The 18793-nt window shown below is 41.7% G+C and overlaps 1 protein-coding gene across 1 annotated transcript; it reads right to left on the bottom strand.

The window, feature by feature from the left end:
- Positions 1–739: 739 nt before the first annotated feature.
- LOC107570721 (transcription factor RFX3) lies at positions 740–10348 on the bottom strand. Its single transcript, XM_016256983.1, has 14 exons — positions 10196–10348; positions 9307–9322; positions 9037–9244; positions 8804–8923; positions 8456–8580; positions 8265–8377; positions 7087–7202; positions 6851–7005; positions 6658–6755; positions 6392–6541; positions 4299–4507; positions 3977–4130; positions 3835–3877; positions 740–2247 (listed from the first exon to the last, which is right to left on the bottom strand). The coding sequence occupies exons 1-14, from the start codon at positions 10346–10348 to the stop codon at positions 1970–1972; spliced, it is 1938 nt and encodes a 645-aa protein (XP_016112469.1). The 3' UTR covers positions 740–1969.
- Between the last annotated feature and the right edge of the window lie 8445 nt (positions 10349–18793).

Genomic DNA, 18793 nt, shown 5'->3' with positions numbered 1-18793 from the left:
CTGAAACCAAAACAGCCGACTTCACCCTTAACTTTACGAACGGATGCGGTGATCTCCAGAAGAGGATTGAACATTTCCCATTTCACAAGTAATTAAACAGCAAACAAACTAAACAAATCCCTAAACTCGCATCTATACATGCAGATTTAAAAAAATTATAAAATCAAAAGGTCTTGTACATGAAAGAAATGGTTTGTAAAATAATTAACGGAAATGTTTTCATACTGAAATCTGCTTGTTTGGGAATGGGACCCAATGTTTAACCCATAGACTGTATAAAAACATGGACGTAGTGTCCGTGACGTCACCCGTAGGAGTGGTATTGAAGCTCAAAGTGGGCGGAGCTGGCCGTCGCCATCTTGGCAGCGTGCGTAACTCCCGGATAATCGAAAATGGGCAAAGAGGCGGGAGCTGGTTGCTGAAGCCACGCCCACCTAGCTCGACGGCCAGTGACCGCAGCGGCAATCCACCTGCCACTCAAGTGGCCACGCCCTTAATTCTGCAGAACTTTAAGGCTTAATATAATTTAAACGGATGAGTTATATAAAAATTCACCCCCCTCACAGTTGTCATGAAGGGCAAAATTAGCTATATAGACCAAAACCACTTTTTGTACCAGGCTGTAAACATGTTTTTTCCTGCTGTAAAGTTGGGCATTTTAACATGCGGAGTCTATGGGACTGACTCCCTTTTGCAGCCAGCCTCTAGCGGCCAGTCGATGAATTACAGTTTTAGTCACTTCCGTATTGGTTTCACGAGAGAGACCGGAAGGTTGCCGCTTGGTTTAAACTCTTTAACGCCGTATATATATTTATCAACTTTTGGTCCACCAATCGTGATGTGGAGGGCAGCCGATGTGAACTTAAAACAAGAACATGTGGGTCAGCAAAGAGGAGACACAATCCCATCAGGACTTGTGACTAAGACCGGCAGCGCCGGCGTGAGGTAGGGTGACGCAAAACACACCACGACAAAACAACTCGACCAAATCCACGCTTTTGCACACATAACTTCACCTGATTCCAGAGGCGAAGGAACGAACGGGCCTTGACGTTGCAGTAAGTGAGCGACAGACACGTTCTAGCAAACCATGACCCTGAATTTTCATGTAGGTGCTCAGTGTCAGATCACAAATCCAGCCACGTGTCCACCGTGATAAATCGGGTGGCAGATGTTTACGCAAGACTATGAATATTCTCTGTACAAACATGAGCGGCCTCCTCGGTGTCGCTTCACCGGTTCAGACGAAATGAAAAGCTGTTGTTTGTGTTAAGGCACTAAGATGAACCCGAGGTACATAAAATCCCTGACATTCGCTCTGTTCTGCAACATCGCACCGGCGCGAGAGGCAACGAAGCTTTGAAATGGCCCGAGACAGCCTGTTATCTCTCACACTTGTGTTTTTGGTCCAATCGGTAAAACTCCCAAGACCCACAACACCAGTTCGTACATGCAGAGTATATGTACACTGACGAGACAAAAAACTCCTTTTTAGCTACCAAACGACTAAATCTACAAACCGAAGGCAATTGGAAACACTCGGACTGATGAAAAGGCAAGCTCATTACGTTCGGTACAAGTTGTCTAGCCTGCTTCGATTATAGCAGCAGTTAGCACTCCCTAACCAAACAGCAAGCAACATTTGGCCCATTACATGTTCTAAACAAAACTGTAAACAATGACCAGTACAGTAATAGAGAAGTGATAAATATCGACTAGGCGAATGGAACGTAACTAGTGGCTTGGATTTGAGTTCTGGCTCATTCAGAAATGTTTTCTATTAACATCAGGGCTTTAAAATGTTACAATCAGCATCTCGTCACATCATAAAGTTGATATACTATCAACAGATGATCCCACTGTGTCGTGGAGATCCATTTTCGCTTTTAAGAATGGATGCCTGGGAGACAGATGGTACTGAAAGAGATAGAAAGCGCAGACGGGGGATAAGAGCGAAACGGACGGACTTTCAGACCGAGGCGTACGTGTTTCCCACGCTGCCGCAGTGGCGGATGGTGCTGGTTCCGCTCGAGCTGAGGATGTGCTCGGTGTGATTGCCGGCGGTCGAGGGCAAAGCGCTGAGCATGCTGGGTTGAACCACGCCCACCACCGCGCTGCTGCCGTCCTCCATGGCTCCCACCTGCAGCACCTGGATGACCTCCGTCTCCGCTTTCTCCCGCTTGGCCAGAGGCTCGTCAGACTCCTCCATGTCCTCGTCCAAATCGCTGTCCATCTCGCTCACCTCGTCTAGCAGACATCAGAATGAGACGTGGCAATTAAAAAAGGAAATGGCATTCACAACCCGTTTCACGTTAGTAATGCAATTTTTCATTTTTGGGATCGTTCACCCAAAAATGAAAACTAAGGCTACGTTCAACACTGCGAGTCTTAGTGCTCGATTCCGATTTTTTTGTGTAGCTGTTCACATTGTTGTTTTAAACGTGGCCAATATCAGATTTCAAGTGTGAATGGATCATGATTCTGAACTGACCCCCGCATGCGCAAAAGAACGATACGAACACGTTTTCCAGGTTTACACAACAAAATCCGCCCAACCCGCGGAATCAGAGGAAAAAGTAGCCTAATTCCACGGGGGAACTGTGGATCTGGCAACACTTGCGCAGCGCGCCGTCATACGGAAGTAAGCGCGGAGGATATAAAGTAAGCAATTATGCGTTTATTTATAGTGTGATCTGCTGCAGAAGCCAGCGAAATTATGCACAGGCAATATGAAAAAAATAAAGACAAGGATGTGACAAAAGAAAGCAGAGTTTTGAAACTTTCATGATACGAGCCCTCATGTTTTGCTTGTAGAGATGACACAGTAATACACACGAGTTCTGACACATCACTGTACTTCCACTGATTAACTTTCGCTACGGTCTTGATAACTTTGGGTATGTAAAATCTTTGAAGTGTCTCCCGTCAGTGCGGAATTATGACGAATGTCGCTCTAGAGTGACCTTCTTTCTTTTTTGGACCACAAAAGGATTCTTTTTTTTTAAATGTCCTGCGTGCTTGTCTGTATAATGGCAGTGTATGGCGATCAACATCAAGCTTTTTAAAAAAAAGACGCAAAATTATACACGTGCCGTATATTCTGTATAAGTGTTCGGGGGTTATACGATAGGGTTTGGTGAAAAACAAACCAAAATGTACTTGACCGTTGGAAAAGTTTGCCAAAGCCTATCGGTTCCCCCCCTGAACACTTGGAATATACAGCACGTGCTGCACGGGACCACTCTGTGATACTTTTGCGTCTTTTTTAAATATCTTGATCCTCATCGCTATATACTGCCACTGTATGGATGAGCGCGTGTGGGACATTTATTTTTTTATTTTAAATCTCATTTTGTGGTCTGAAAAAGAAAGCGCATACAGCATTAATACAACACAAGAGTGAGTAAATATTAAATATATTTTTTGGTGAAATATCCTTTAAACAAGAAAGAAAATGTTGGGCAATGCAGCTTGATTTTATCCATCAAAATAAAAATGGACAACCTATTCTACAATGGACCACCAGCATGGTCTCTATTAGTCAGAAGGACATGAGTTTAAGAAAATTAAGAGGGATTGGTGATACCAGCCATAAAGGAGATTATAACGCGCAATGATGAATCATACCAAAAATTGCCTCATGATGGAGGAACACAAACAGTACAGCGTTCGTACAGTAATGACTCATCCAGCAATCCAGTCTCTCAAAGGAAAGCAACTAAATCGGAGTCCCCTACTGGTCTAAAGTGGCTGGGCTTGTTAGTCTGGACTGTAATTACGTAACTCTGGGTGTAATGAGATCTCAGCTTGTAGTCTGAGCTTTGGCGGGCTTACCTTTGTCAATGTTGGCAGGTGACATGGTATTCAGGTCCTGAAACTGCGATAGATGGAGCAGCACAAAGAAATGGCAATTAGAGAGAAAGACTGACTTCATGGCTTTTTACAGCTCATGCTGAGCTACACAAACAGTCTTTACCTCTCCCATAACTCCGATGGGCGTCTCTCCCGTCGCCTGTGCGACGCGGTGCTCCACCAGATAGAACATGTACTCGTCGTACAGCAGCCGGATCAAGTGGAAAGAGCCGAAACTCGCAGCGCTGCGGAGGGTCAAGTCTCTGATGACCATAGAGCTGTAAGTACATGCAAGTACAAATTACAGTCGACACTTCGATCGTAAGGTTATAGGAGAGATTCTGGTGTGGATGCCAGAGTTTGGTTCATTTGGTTGTTCTAAGGATCTCGGAGATCCCAGTGTGGTTTCAATCTACACAAATTGATCCAAGTGTGAAAAGTCTTGCCTGTAGAAGGACCACTTGAGCAGGAACTGGCGTGCAGCTTTGGGGAGGGTGGGTTTATCCTCGTACGGCTTGAGCATTTGAGTGACCACGTTATCCAGCCAAGCTGCCCACTGTTCCAAGGAGCTCTGCTGCTGGAGGGTGGCCTTGAAGTCCTGCTCGAGGCGTTGAACCAAGCCCTCTTCACACTGGCACACCCACGAGGCCTGCTCCTGTAGGTCATCAACAATGAGTCGGAACATCACTACAGTGGATCTTCTAATTGACATTGTAAGGCTGGAATAGGCTACAAAAATTTTGCAGAGCCAGTCTGCAGATTTTGGGTAATTGAAAGTTGACAGATTTCACAGAAAACTGCGTAGTGCATGATGGGCGAAGACTCAAACATGCTTGAAATTTTGAGCTGATTTTAGAACACATGGTTTTCATTTTTCATGCATCTCTTAGAAACGAGGCGGACGTTTCTGCGTGAGTTTGTTCAGGGCTCCAGACTGCGACCAAACTTCTTTTTTTTTCTTCTGCCGGTGGGACTACATTTTGTGAGATCCAGAGAGAAGCATTCCAATTCTGCACAGAATTCTCTGTTATAAACAGATCAAACAGCGCTGACGTAGACAACCAGAAGTAGTAAGGATAACTATAACCATTGTGTTGTGGCAGAAATAGTCAAATGTTATTACATTATTCATGTCAGGGTTTGTACAACCTTTTGAGAGAGAAATTCAAGTATTTCACACAACTATTTCCAGCACTTTAAATCTCTAAAAATGATCCAATTTAAATGTTATTTTTAATGGGATGACCAAATTATACATTGTGATAAATAAACACATTTAAAAATGCATCAAATTACCACTATAACCAGTAGATGGCAGCACTAATTGGCTTATTAGTCATCCCTTTCCACTTTCTTGCTTCATATTACGATATTATAAAAATAACTATTATTTTAAAAAATCGAATCGAAAAGAGTTTTGCTCTTTTTTTGTGTATGAAGTAAGAAGTCACAAAGTGCCTTGAAAATCAAACTTTTCTTCAATTTGCGACCGAATCACACAAAGCAAGTAAAGAGCGCTCCTTTTATAATCACTGAAGTTGTCGGTCAGTTCAGTGTAATATTATATAAGAATAACAGCACATTTAATAAGAGTAGAATATATACATTTTTCTTATAAAAAATGCACGTTACTGTTGTTAATAAAAGTACATTTTGCATGCTTCCCAACACAAGCTCAGTGCTTTACTGTATTACCAAGAAATAAACGTGTAATACTATTAGTAACTGCACCTATTAATGCAAAACCGTTTTTAATACCCGCCCCCAAATGGCCAGCTTTTTCCTGTTAAAGGGATAGTTCACCCAAAAATGAAAATGTGATGTTTATCCGCTTACCCCCAGGGCATCCCAGATGTAGGGGACTTTGTTTCTTCAGTAGAACACAAACTGAGATTTTTAACTCAAACCGTTGCAGTCTGTCAGTCTTATAATGTAAGTGGATGGGAATCACGGCTTTGAGAGTCAAAAAAACCATACACAAACAAAACCGAATTAAACCCTGCGGCTCGTGACGATACATTGATGTGTAAAGACGCGAAACGATCGGCCTGTGCAAGAAACTGAACAGTATTTATATTGTTTTTTACCTCTGATTCACGCAATGTCCAAACTGTTTGAACTGTCCTGAGCGGCGGTGCGTCCTCCTGAGCGCGTTCTCAACAGCCGGCGTGTGACGCGTCGTCGTCGTCTTCTTCTTCTTGCATTACCGCCACCAATCTCTCAAATGGACCATTGACACTCCTAATTGAGATTGTAGATAGAGTGTCAATGGTCCATTTGAGAGAAAGGTGGCGGTAATGCACTTATAAGTCTGCGATCCGCCGTAAAGCAAGAAGACGGAAGCCGTGATTCCCATCCACTTCCATTATACGACTGACAGACTGCAACGGTTTGAGTTAAAAATCTCAGTTTGTGTTCTACTGAAGAAACAAAGTCACCTACATCTGGGATGCCCTGGGGGTAAGCAGATAAACATCACATTTTCATTTTTGGGTGAACTATCCCTTTAAGAATGGATGCCACAATGTGCACAACAAACCTGCACATTGGCAAAGTCAACCCGGTTGAGATCGCTGAGCATCTGGTTGATCTGGGAGGTGTTCTGCAGCACTGCACGAGCCGCCTGCGCCAGATGATTCAGAGACGTGTACCTGCGGAGCGTCTGAGCGAAGGCACTAACAGCGGAAACCTGCCAAACAAAGGATGAACTCTTTGGGATTTCTATGGCGGACAAAGGCGTTCATTATCAACTTGTGTAGACTGTGGGAATGCAATAAAACAGCTGGTAACCCTCTGCGCTCTTACCTTGGTCTGGATCATCCTCTGGGGGATGCTGCTCATGGCGTTGGTGAGCCAGCCCTCAAGGTTTTTGGCAAAATTACGGATGGCTTGAGTCAAGGCACCTGTCGAACGCAGATTTAGATTTACACAGAATAGGTATGTGATGGTCCATAATGATCTGTGCCTTCTGAGGCTATGACTATAAAGAGAGACTCACTAGGAATGGGTCTCAGAACATCAGGGATGAGGATCTCCACGAGGGCCTGATACATCAGGTGATCACAGGTGTTCATCCACTTTAGCACTGCCTCGTTTCGGCAGAGCAGAATCAGTGTGGTCCGCGGCAGGCGGCCCTCGATCTCGCTCATACCACTGAATCAAAATTAATCATATTACTTGTTTGATCTAATAAACTTGATGAAGCACCAAAGAGGTAGGTAACGAGTAACACACCTGTTTTCTGTGATGGTGGCGCCCTCTACGGAGCTGGATGGAGAATAGCGCCAGAAAGTCTGCCACAAGTTCTCGATGAGATTGAACTGAAGGTTCACCACTACGTCCAAAATGGCCTACGTGTGAAAATGGGGACAACTAGGGGGGTGCGATATTGATAAGGACTGCCGTGGACAGCCGACTCCTAATGTTTTTAATATTCTTCATATTCTGTGCGGTGGTCAGTTCACACTGAGAGAAATTAATCTTTCCAATAAGTTTAAACTTATTTTTTACGTTTTATGGGCATTTTTACCTTTATAAAGCCATTTTTTCTATAAGTGTGCATTATCTTTTGAGTGAAATTCTTACATTTAATCAGAGAATTAGAATAATAAGACATCGAGCAAATGAAATCAACACAGAAGCTGCGTCTGAAGAGGCATTTAGATGTGTTTACACACCGTTTAATGCAAGACATGAATGCATTTAACCTGCAGTTACAAATGCATAAATAATGTTTTGATATATTAAACATAAAATATTGAATACTGATATTTGAAATGATTTAAATAATAAAAGCACTTTGAATGTGAAATTAAAACCACCAGTAGGTGGCAGCAAGTCACTGTTAATAAGCGAGTCATTGCGACTGAATCGAAGCATTTAAATGTTTGATTCATTCAGGAACGAATCACCGTCATGTTGCTCAAAGACGCAAAACAGCGTTGTGGCTTTGTTTGGAATTATTTTTGTTGGCAAAAACAGGCAATATAGTGTCTAAAACGTAGGTCTCTTAATTAACTTGTAAAAAAAATCAATATCACATTTGTAATCATGGTAATATTTGGAGAAAAACGGCATTCGTCGTGTAAAATTGATTATTAACTATATGAAATGGTATAAATATATATATTTTTTTGCCATCATGTCTTGAATTTGTGATTATTCTAAATGCATTTTAATAGACTGAATCATGCAGTGAAAGAACGCACTCTAAATGCGCAGATTTCACGTAATGTAGGGCTGTTTTGAATGGTTTTTGCAAAATACTCGATAATGACAAATCGCACATCGCTAAAACCACAATTACGATATTATCGCAGACGATATATATCGCACACGCCTAGTGACAACGCCTTTAAACTTGAACTCAATAAGCTGAGAATTGGACCGTAACGATGTCCTAAACGACTGACCTCGCAGTGCTCTCTGTACAGCGTCTGAAGGGCTTTGACGTCTTCTGGACCGACGCCTTCCACAGGCTCTCCGAGGTCAAGTTCGACGAACTCTGGAAGAGCTCTGGACCCGTCTAAATGGGGCATACAGGGGAAATTCAGTAAAGCTCTTCTGAAACATGAATGCGAGCTAATGGTCTCCAGTGATTTACCCAGGAACTGCTGATGGTGCTGGCTTTGAGCGATGAACGTCTGCTCTGCAGCGTTGGGTGTGGGCTGCCCCCCGGCGGAGAAGTTCTCCCCCGAAACGCCGTCCAACTTCGGTACTGGCTTGAATCTACAGAAGGGCGAACAAGAGATGAGCTCTGTTTCAAAACGAAATGAGAAATTGGCAGCAACAGACTTCATTTCCGTTTATGCATACAATGTGACTTGCATTGCATTTAAGGTATACATTTGATCAGTTCATGCATTTCCTGGGAATCGCAAGCGCCATGCTCTTCTGTCGTGAGAACAGCGCTACAGATATCTTTCGTGCGGTTTGACCGAGACGACAGTACCTCTGCTTCTGTTGGACGGGCTGCTGTCTCAGTGCCATGTACTGCATGTCCTCCTGCAACCGGTTCAGAGGAGAGTCCGGCTTCACGCGAATCCCGTAATAGTGATATTTAGAGTTCCCTCTAAATTCAAGGTGAGAAAACGAGTCTGCTGTGACTCAATGCAGCTGTGGAGAGTACAGGACAGAACTGAGCATGTGTCAATGAGAGGAGAGGTGCGGAATTGCTGATTTTACCGGGTGCCCAAGCGGCGGGTGCGCAGCCCCATGAAGATGGAGCGGATGAGCTTCCCGAAAGACGCAGCGTTGACCGGGTCCAGTTTCTGCTCCTGACAGTGGCGCAGGTAGTGATTGTAGAGGGTGGAGCGCGGCAGACTCACGCCCTCTGCGGTCTCGTAATTATCCAGGAGCCATTGCAGCTGTGGAGAACAGCTAAATTCGTCAGCTAGATTCTCAAAGTTGACATTTCTTTACAACCCTCTGGGCCTCTTCGTTTGGGAGTCATACTTGGCTCCTTTGCGGTCTCAACAAAAAGTAAAAAAAAAAATTTTCTTCGGGAAAATCAAATCTAATACATTTTTGTTCAATAATATTTTTTTATTCTTATTTATGATTTTGAGGGAATTTTATGATTCTATGCAATATTTATACAATTTTAATGAGCTATTTTTTCCATTATAAAATTTTCTTTTTAATTTAATTTCTGTATTATGTTTGAATAAATACAACATTTCGCATTAAAATAGAGTGAAGGCATTTAAAATCCATTTTTTGAAGTGAGAATTGTGCCATATGGAGGCGTTAAAAAATAAAAACTTGTGTAATGTTGCGTAAAATCCTGCATAGCTCCCTATATCAATATATAGAGGCTTTTGGAATTCCATTGTTTTTTTAGACATAATTTCTTCTATCAAAACTTAATGTTTGATTAGTAATATGCATTGCTAAGAACTTAATTTGGACAACTTTAAAGATGATTTTCTCAATATTTAGATTTTTTTGCACCCTCAGATTCCAGATTTACAAATATTGTCCGATCCTAACAAACCATACATCAATGGAAAGCTTATTCGTTCAGCTTTCAGATAGATGTATACATCTCAATTTAGAAAATTGTTTCCTGAGCTCAGTTTTGAGCTCCAGGGTCACACATAATTGTACAAATTGACCATTCATTTTAATTAATAAATTAGATTGAAGTATTTGATTTTGAAGTGTGTTTTAGGCTCTCATAGATGGCTCTCATTAAAAATGACCCAGAGGAAAATATTAGCTCTTAATTTCTAAAAATCAGTTTTTGGCTTTAATCATTCCAAGCACTTATCAGAGTAAGTTCAGTATGTTTTTGAGCCCTCAAACACTGGGAATGACGTGTGCGTCTGTGATTGGAGCTCACCGTGGCGGGGGAGGCTCTAGTGGCCTGAGCCGCGCTGTGAGGGGCGGAGCCATCCATGGAGTTTCCTCCAATCAGATACGCTCCTGAGCTGCTGATGATCTGGCCTCCTGACAGCCCCATGGCCAGGACGCCGTTCCCGTTGTTTCGCTGCATGCACACAACAAACACTGACCTAAAAGTAAAACGTACCCATCATCAAATAGGCTCCTAATATACACCAATTACATAAAAGAATAAAACCTTATGCTACTTGACGTTGGTGTCTCTGTCTCCTCGTGCATCTTCAGACTTTGTGTTTGAGATGGTGGAACAAACTGGAAGTGTTTATATAATAATTATTATTATATTTTAAAGAAAACGGCAGGGTGGCCTGGTAACATGCAGGGGGCCTATAACTATTATAAATCATTAGAAAGGTTTAAGGTTTTATTATAAAATTATGTGACGGTAATTTCTTAATTCAGGAAATCTCATGCATCCACTGAGACACACACACACACACACACAAAAAAAACATGTACTTTTCTCTACACTTGAGACTTTTTTCCTATCTTTACCCAAAATCGGGTGTTATGAGCATTATTGAGTACACGCATGTCATGTAATGTCTGTTTCATTCATACAGAAGTAATAGAACTCGCGACGCTCCAGGAAATGCCTTATATGGACAAAAGTGTCCAGCTATCGCTGTTACTGAATTAAAAGAAGATAGAAACGCTTGAAATGATTAATTATTATTTCTGCCTCATTCTGTCAAATGAAACCACGTCGGATCACAAAAAGAAGTTATTTCAAACACTCGGCTGATGTTATGAAGTGAATTTGGAGTAAAAACTAATGTGCGGCAAACATAAATATGTCATCAACTAGGCTTTATCGTTATTATCGCGGGAAGACTAATTCTTATAGCAGGGAAACAACAGTACGTTAGATTTACCATGCTTTCACCGAGATTCAAACAGAAATTAAGAGATTAAGTTGGTCAAAAAAAAGATGTCAAATTTGCGGTTTGCATTAGAAACACCCACACTATTTAATGCCAAAGTAATAAAACACAAACTATAGTGTTATAAATGCACAAAAAATATTTAAAAAAAAACTGTAAACCCAGATTTACAATGTTAATAACTGTGGAAATGTCTTTAAAGTCTGTAAAAAGGATCCATAAACTCCTATAAAACAATTACTGACTGATTTTTCTTTTATAAATACAATTTAGGCAAAACTTCTCTGGCTTTTTCAATTTTTTTATGAATACATTTTTTATTATAGTTTTTAAATGTAAAAAAAACTCTAAGACGCAGTAAGTGAGTCATTCGTTACTGATCTAAACGTACGAGTTTGATTCTTTTCGACTGATTCATTACAAGCACGGCTCATTCATTCGTGAACTGGATTACACTTGTCTCGTATGTTTGTTGTAGTTTCCTGCTGACAAATACAATAGAGATGTGTAGGAAGCTCCATCTACCACAGCATCACCTCGAAGGAATAGTTCACCCAAAAAACACAATTCTCACACTGATGCTTGAGTCGATCAGAGGCAGCATGTTTCAGTGACAGGACAGAGCTGGAGTGCACTAAATCAGTTTTTTGCTACTAAACACAATCACGTGACTTCGTCACAATCATGTAACCCTTGTTCGGTTTCATCCACGACAGTATGAGGGACTAATTCTGATGCACTTGTCAGCATGTGCGCTTATTACAAAGCCACGGTTTTGAGATGCATCTTAAAAATCACATCAGAGAGCGTGTATTCATGGCTCATAAAAACACTCACATGGTTCCGTTGGTGTAAACGCTGTTGTTTTCCTCCTGAACGTACTGCACCTGTGCTTGATACACATGCTGGACCTGTTGAACAGTCTGCGCCTGAAACACACGGCACAATTACACCGACAATATGGACCTCAAACTATATCACGATATTTTCCGGTATTTATTGCGATAATATCAATGACGATATAAATACAGTACAGTTCAAGTGATCGCTGCATGCACACAACAAACACTGACCTAAAAGTAAAACGTACCCATCATCAAATAGGCTCCTAATATACACCAATTACATAAAAGAATAAAACCTTATGCTACTTGACGTTGGTGTCTCTGTCTCCTCGTGCATCTTCAGACTTTGTGTTTGAGATGGTGGAACAAACTGGAAGTGTTTATATAATAATAATTATTATTATTATATTTTAAAGAAAACGGCAGGGTGGCCTGGTAACATGCAGGGGCCTATAACTATTATAAATCATTAGAAAGGTTTAAGGTTTTATTATAAAATTATGTGACGGTAATTTCTTAATTCAGGAAATCTCATGCATCCACTGAGACACACACACACACACACAAAAAAAACATGCACTTTTCTCTACACTTGAGACTTTTTTCCTATCTTTACCCAAAATCGGGTGTTATGAGCATTATTGAGTACACGCATGTCATGTAATGTCTGTTTCATTCATACAGAAGTAATAGAACTCGCGACGCTCCAGGAAATCCCTTATATGGACAAAAGTGTCCAGCTATCGCTGTTACTGAATTAAAAGATAGAAACGCTTGAAATGATTAATTATTATTTCTGCCTCATTCTGTCAAATGAAACCACGTCGGATCACAAAAAGAAGTTATTTCAAACACTCGGCTGATGTTATGAAGTGAATTTGGAGTAAAAACTAATGTGCGGCACACATAAATATGTCATCAACTAGGCTTTATCGTTATTATCGCGGGAAGACTAATTCTTATAGCAGGGAAACAACAGTACGTTAGATTTACCATGCTTTCACCGAGATTCAAACAGAAATTAAGAGATTAAGTTGGTCAAAAAAAAGATGTCAAATTTGCGGTTTGCATTAGAAACACCCACACTATTTAATGCCAAAGTAATAAAACACAAACTATAGTGTTATAAATGCACAAAAAATATTTTAAAAAAAACTGTAAACCCAGATTTACAATGTTAATAACTGTGGAAATGTCTTTAAAGTCTGTAAAAAGGATCCATAAACTCCTATAAAACAATTACTGACTGATTTTTCTTTTATAAATACGATTTAGGCAAAACTTCTCTGGCTTTTTCAATTTTTTTATGAATAAATTTTTTATTATAGTTTTTAAATGTAAAAAAACCTCTAAGACGCAGTAAGTGAGTCATTCGTTACTGATCTAAACGTACGAGTTTGATTCTTTTCGACTGATTCATTACAAGCACGGCTCATTCATTCGTGAACTGGATTACACTTGTCTCATATGTTTGTTGTAGTTTCCTGCTGACAAATACAATAGAGATGTGTAGGAAGCTCCATCTACCACAGCATCACCTCGAAGGAATAGTTCACCCAAACATGATAATTTGCTGAAAATTATCCACAATATTATGCAGAGAGGACTCTTATTTTAGCCGTAAGTAACGCCTTGATGTATTTGTTTCAGCTTTTCTCTTCTCCAGATGTTAACTGTTGGATTGGAGATTACTTGTGAATGGGTACCATCAGAATGAGAGTCCAAACAAATGATAAAAACATCAAACACGAGTCCATAATCCATAATAACTCTTCCTCCAGTGAAAAAGTCTATCTGCTGTTGTCTCTCACATCAAACTCCAGCCACATATGTGTTTAGAGCTGTTTAAACGCTGCTTGATCTGTGCAGATTTCTCTCCTGATTCACACCAGAACACTGACTCACTGGAGGAAGAGTTATTATGGATTATATAGTCGCATTTTAGTTAAAAAGGTCTTAATGCTGGATAAGTTTCAGCTTTTGTCTTCTCCAAACATGTACGTCAGAATGGTTTGCATGGGTTTTTCTTGCTCCCGCTGCATGTGAGCCGTGATGCGGCATGTAAACAAGCCGTGTTTGAGCAGCGGCGCTCGACCGTACACGCAGCCCAAGGCTTCTCAGCTGCAAAAGTTTCCATGATCAGGTCTCTGCAGGTTAATTACCCTCGTGCCTCCTGACAGCCGAGCAGCTCTCCCCAGAGGCTCCCTGCCACCTCCTCTTCCTCTGTTCCTCATTTACCTGAAGGGTGCAGGTGGTGTTGTGTTCAGTTCACCTCCCCCTCAGCCCTAAACGTCTGATTACCCAGCATTCCTGCCTCACACATAATCACGGCCATTTCCAATGCACACGCTAATGAGTCAACAGACTTCATCCAGAACCCGCTTAAACTATTCAGAGATAGCATTCTAGCATTAACGTTTATGCCAGACAGTGTGGATAGACATCAGTTCTGTTTATTGGCACCGCTCTTAAAACATCTTATGGCTCCAAACTAGATGACTGTGTCGTAATTGGATTTTTTCATTTTTATACCAAAATCCTACATTAAACAGACTTGCATTCTAATTAAAATCCCATTTAAACTTGGTAAACGCTACAAATATGTCCTCCGAAATGCTACAACAGATGTGGATTTGTAGTGTAAACACGCATAAAACCCTCATCCCGTTTATAAATATGCTAACAAATCAGACACATACTAAATGCATTGGGACAAATGACAATCGTTAACTGATGGACTGGAGTGCTGTGGATTATTGTGATGTTTTTATCAGCTCTCATTCTGACGGCACCCATTCACTTGCAGTGACACACTGATGCAATACTACATTTCTCCAAATCTGATGAAGAATCAAACTCATCCTGATCTCGGATGATCTGAGGATGAGCACATTTTCAGCAGGTATTTTCCATGTTAATCTGAGTTTTTGTCATAACCGGCCGCAACGGCGACACGCGGCAATTCTATTTTAGAAACGTTTTCAATTTTTCATCAACGTCGCGGCTGGAACAACACCACAGAGTATGGCAATGGTAATCTCAGGTACTGTTTATGTGCTTAAAGGGATCGTTCACCCAAAAATGAAAACTCTGTTATTAATTACTCACCCTCATGTTGTTCCAAACCCGTAAGACCATCGTTTATCTTCATAGACAGCGACGGATCTACCATGTTCAAGAAGGTAGTAAGGACATCGTTAAACGTGACTTTTTTTAATGCGCTTGGAGGAATGTATTCGCAAAATGCATTTCCATCCCCCATTATTCACATCAACCCTTTTTCGCACAAGTCAAAAACCACAAGCGAGCGTAAAAACTTTTTTGCAAATTAAGGGATTTTTATTTGAAATTTGGCGTTTCCATCACTCGTTGTTCATGCGATACTTCAAAATGGGCATTGGAAACATAGCTATATTCACATCGTGTGTGGTGTGGACAGACGAACTGCTTGTTGCTAGAATCGTATCGCATTGCGTTTGGTTAGGACACGGTGTGATGGTTTTTAGACACACATGGGCTCACCTGTTGCTGGACTGGCACCTGAGATGGGCATTTGACATTTCCCTGAGTGCTTCATACCAGCTCACCAAGTCATCTGTAAAGAGTCAGGAGTAAATCACAGCTGGGATAAGATGTATTGCCAAATGGGCGCAGGTTTGTGAGTGCACTTGTACAAAGGGGACATGAAAAATGGGCGGTCACACAAGGGAGACTTATCCTGCTTTATCAAAATGTCCTCAGTTTAGTGGATTCTGTCAAGCCGTGGCAATCTTCAGATGTTATCATATGTTGAATAATTCAGGGGAAATTTCACATGTTTGAAAGCAAAATACAGAAGTGGTTTTAACCACTTTTATACTGAGATATTTTTTAGACCTTAACTCAACCCCAACTCCTAAACATAGCAAGGGATTTAGTAACTCTACACTTAAAAATAAAGGTTCTTTTTGGCATTGACTGTTCCATGAAGAACCTTTAACATCCATTGACCAACAAGGTCTTTAGGGCCTTTCGCGCCGCGGGAACCTTTTCATAGTACCAGAACTAATTGTGGAACAACCCACTTTTTGGCGTTTTTGCACCGCCGGAACTGGGAGCGATTTTAGTACCGGACTGCCTTTTTCGAGAACCAAATTAGCTCCTACTCCAGAGCAGGGTCTAACCAGCACAACTGGTACTAATCATGACGTAAGTAGACATTGATTGGCCAAACACGGCTTACGTCACTTCTTAGTACACACTCTCGGTACGAATGCAACCCTTTAAATGGTACTGGGAAGCGGTGCGAAAGGCCCTTTTGTAGTGGAAAAAGGTTCTTTAGATTAATAAAGATTATAAAAATGGTTATTTTAAGAACTGTTCACTGAAAAGGGAACCAAAATGGTTCTTCTATTGCATCGCGACAAAACCCCCCTTTTGGAACCTTTATTTTTAAGAGTGTGGCCAAAAAAAACAATCCACCGCGCCAATTGAGCTTGAACCGAAAATGACCAGAATACAGTAACAATCAATAAAACAAAGACATCTGAAGTGATTTCAGTAGCTGATGTATATTTAGCATTGCCAGGGGTGGCTTAGATTAAAAACACTAAAATAAAGAGTCTTGATTAATGTTAATTAAAAAAAAAAAAAAACTATTGTAGATGCTCTGAAACATTTTTTTCCCGAGCAGCATCCGCCCACACGCTCGTGAGCTATGAAGCTCAAAGGGTTTAGCTTGAAATGAAATGGATATGAATTATTTACTCAATCAGCATCTCTTAAAGAGATTGGAAAGGCAACGGGATACTGCAGACAGGTGGCACGGCCCCGTTTCAACTCTACACCTGACTGTAGATAAGTGGTAACGTGAGCTGATAACTAGCACTTTCTGACATCGTGTCCTCTCGGTTTGGCCATTAACGGACTAGCGGGGGGACGTCAGAAAATAAACCTAAGACACTGGACCCGAGAGAAACACCTGCAATAACATGATCAGCGTCATTAGATTGCTTTCCGAGAAAAAATACTTCTATAAATTCTTTGAAGCACCAGATAGTTTTTTTTTTAAATGAAAATCACTATTAATTTCCACAATATCAAAGGTTGCATTTCTATCGGGTCGTCAGTGAAGCAGGTTGGATGGAGCGATATCCCATGCTGCCTCTCTCCACTGACCTCATGTCAGGTCTTCTCCGGCATCTTACGGCACACACCTGTTCCTCAGCCTATAATGAAGACAACGGGGAGCGAGACACTACTTCATCTCACAGAGGACCCTGATGCAACTCTAGGAAACCCTCTGCGATTTGTTTAGACGATGTGACTCGCGCAGCGAACCTGGAATACGCGAGGATCGCGTGCATTTCTGCATCCATCGTCAGCCGCTGCGCCAAGAGACCACAAACACATGTTGCTAAAACTGACACGCTCTTTCAGCGGCTACAGACTAATGGGACCTGCCAAGCATCTTAAGACCGTGTCAGTGGCAGTCTATACGTCAAAAAAGACCCGAGAAGCTCATCCATAGATCATGCAAATGTCAGGAAGCCTATCCTTTGAAGCTGCACTGAAACTGTGATTTGGACCTTCAGCACACGTTGGTCCCCATTGAAGTCCATTATAAGGAGAAAAACCCTGGAATGTGTTCCTCAAAAACCTTCATTTCGTTGCGACTGAAGACAGAAAGACATGAACATCTGACATGGGGCTGAGTAAATCATCAGGAGATTTTTATTCCGGAAATTCTGGAAGTGATGAAATATAAAAAAGTAGCAATTTAGACAGCATTCATCAGCGATATGATTTGGGACGCATCTTCAATCCCATGAGCTTCCCTGCATTTCCTCATTTAGCATAAAGCCATGCAACCAGACAAACTACAAATTATAATATCAAAAGGAGCTGCTGGTGATGGTTTGATTCAACACGTGACATAGACACTAATTAGTCAATGAATGAGCTTATAAACCGGTGTGCAAATAACCAGTGTGATCTCTATCTAGACAGAGATACTCACTACTTGAAAGCTGCCCAAAAATGAGGTCCAGATAGCCTCTGGTGCCCTGGTGCCCTATGTAGGCAGCACACTAGGTTTTGTTCACGGATGCCTCTGGTGCCCTATGTAGGCAGCACACGATTTTGTTCACGGATGCCTCTGGTGCCCTATTTAGGCAGCACACTAGGTTCTGTTCACGGATGCCTCTGGTGCCCTATGTAGGCAGCACACGATTTTGTTCACGGATGCCTCTGGTGCCCTGTGTAGGCAGCACACTAGGTTTTGTTCACAGATGCCTCTGGTGCCCTGTGTAGGCAGCACACTAGGTTTTGAGCCACGGATGCCTCTGGTGCCCTGTGTAGGCAGCACACTAGGTTTTGTTCACAGATGCCTCTGGTGCCCTATGTAGGCAGAACACTAGGTTTTGTTCACGGATGCCTCTGGTGCCCTATGTAGGCAGCACACTAAGTTTTGTTCCCGTATGCCTCTGGTGCCCTATGTAAGCAGAACACTAGGTTTTGTTCACGGATGCCTCTGGTGCCCTATGTAGGCAGCACACGATTTTGTTCACGGATGCCTCTGGTGCCCTATGTAGGCAGCACACTAGGTTCTGTTCACGGATGCCTCTGGTGCCCTATGTAGGCAGCACACTAAGTTTTGTTCACGGATGCCTCTGGTGCCCTATGTAGCCAGCACACTAGGCTTTGTTCACGGATGCCTCTGGTGCCCTATGTAGGCAACACACTAGGTTCTGTTCACGGATGCCTCTGGTGCCCTATGTAGCCAGCACACTAGGTTTTGTTCACGGATGCCTCTGGTGCCCTATGTAG

This window comes from Sinocyclocheilus grahami, unplaced genomic scaffold (genome assembly GCF_001515645.1).
Source record: "Sinocyclocheilus grahami isolate Dianchi unplaced genomic scaffold, SAMN03320097.WGS_v1.1 scaffold1497.1, whole genome shotgun sequence".
NCBI classification, from domain to species: domain Eukaryota; kingdom Metazoa; phylum Chordata; class Actinopteri; order Cypriniformes; family Cyprinidae; genus Sinocyclocheilus; species Sinocyclocheilus grahami.
This window is presented reverse-complemented; position numbering and strand designations above follow the sequence as displayed.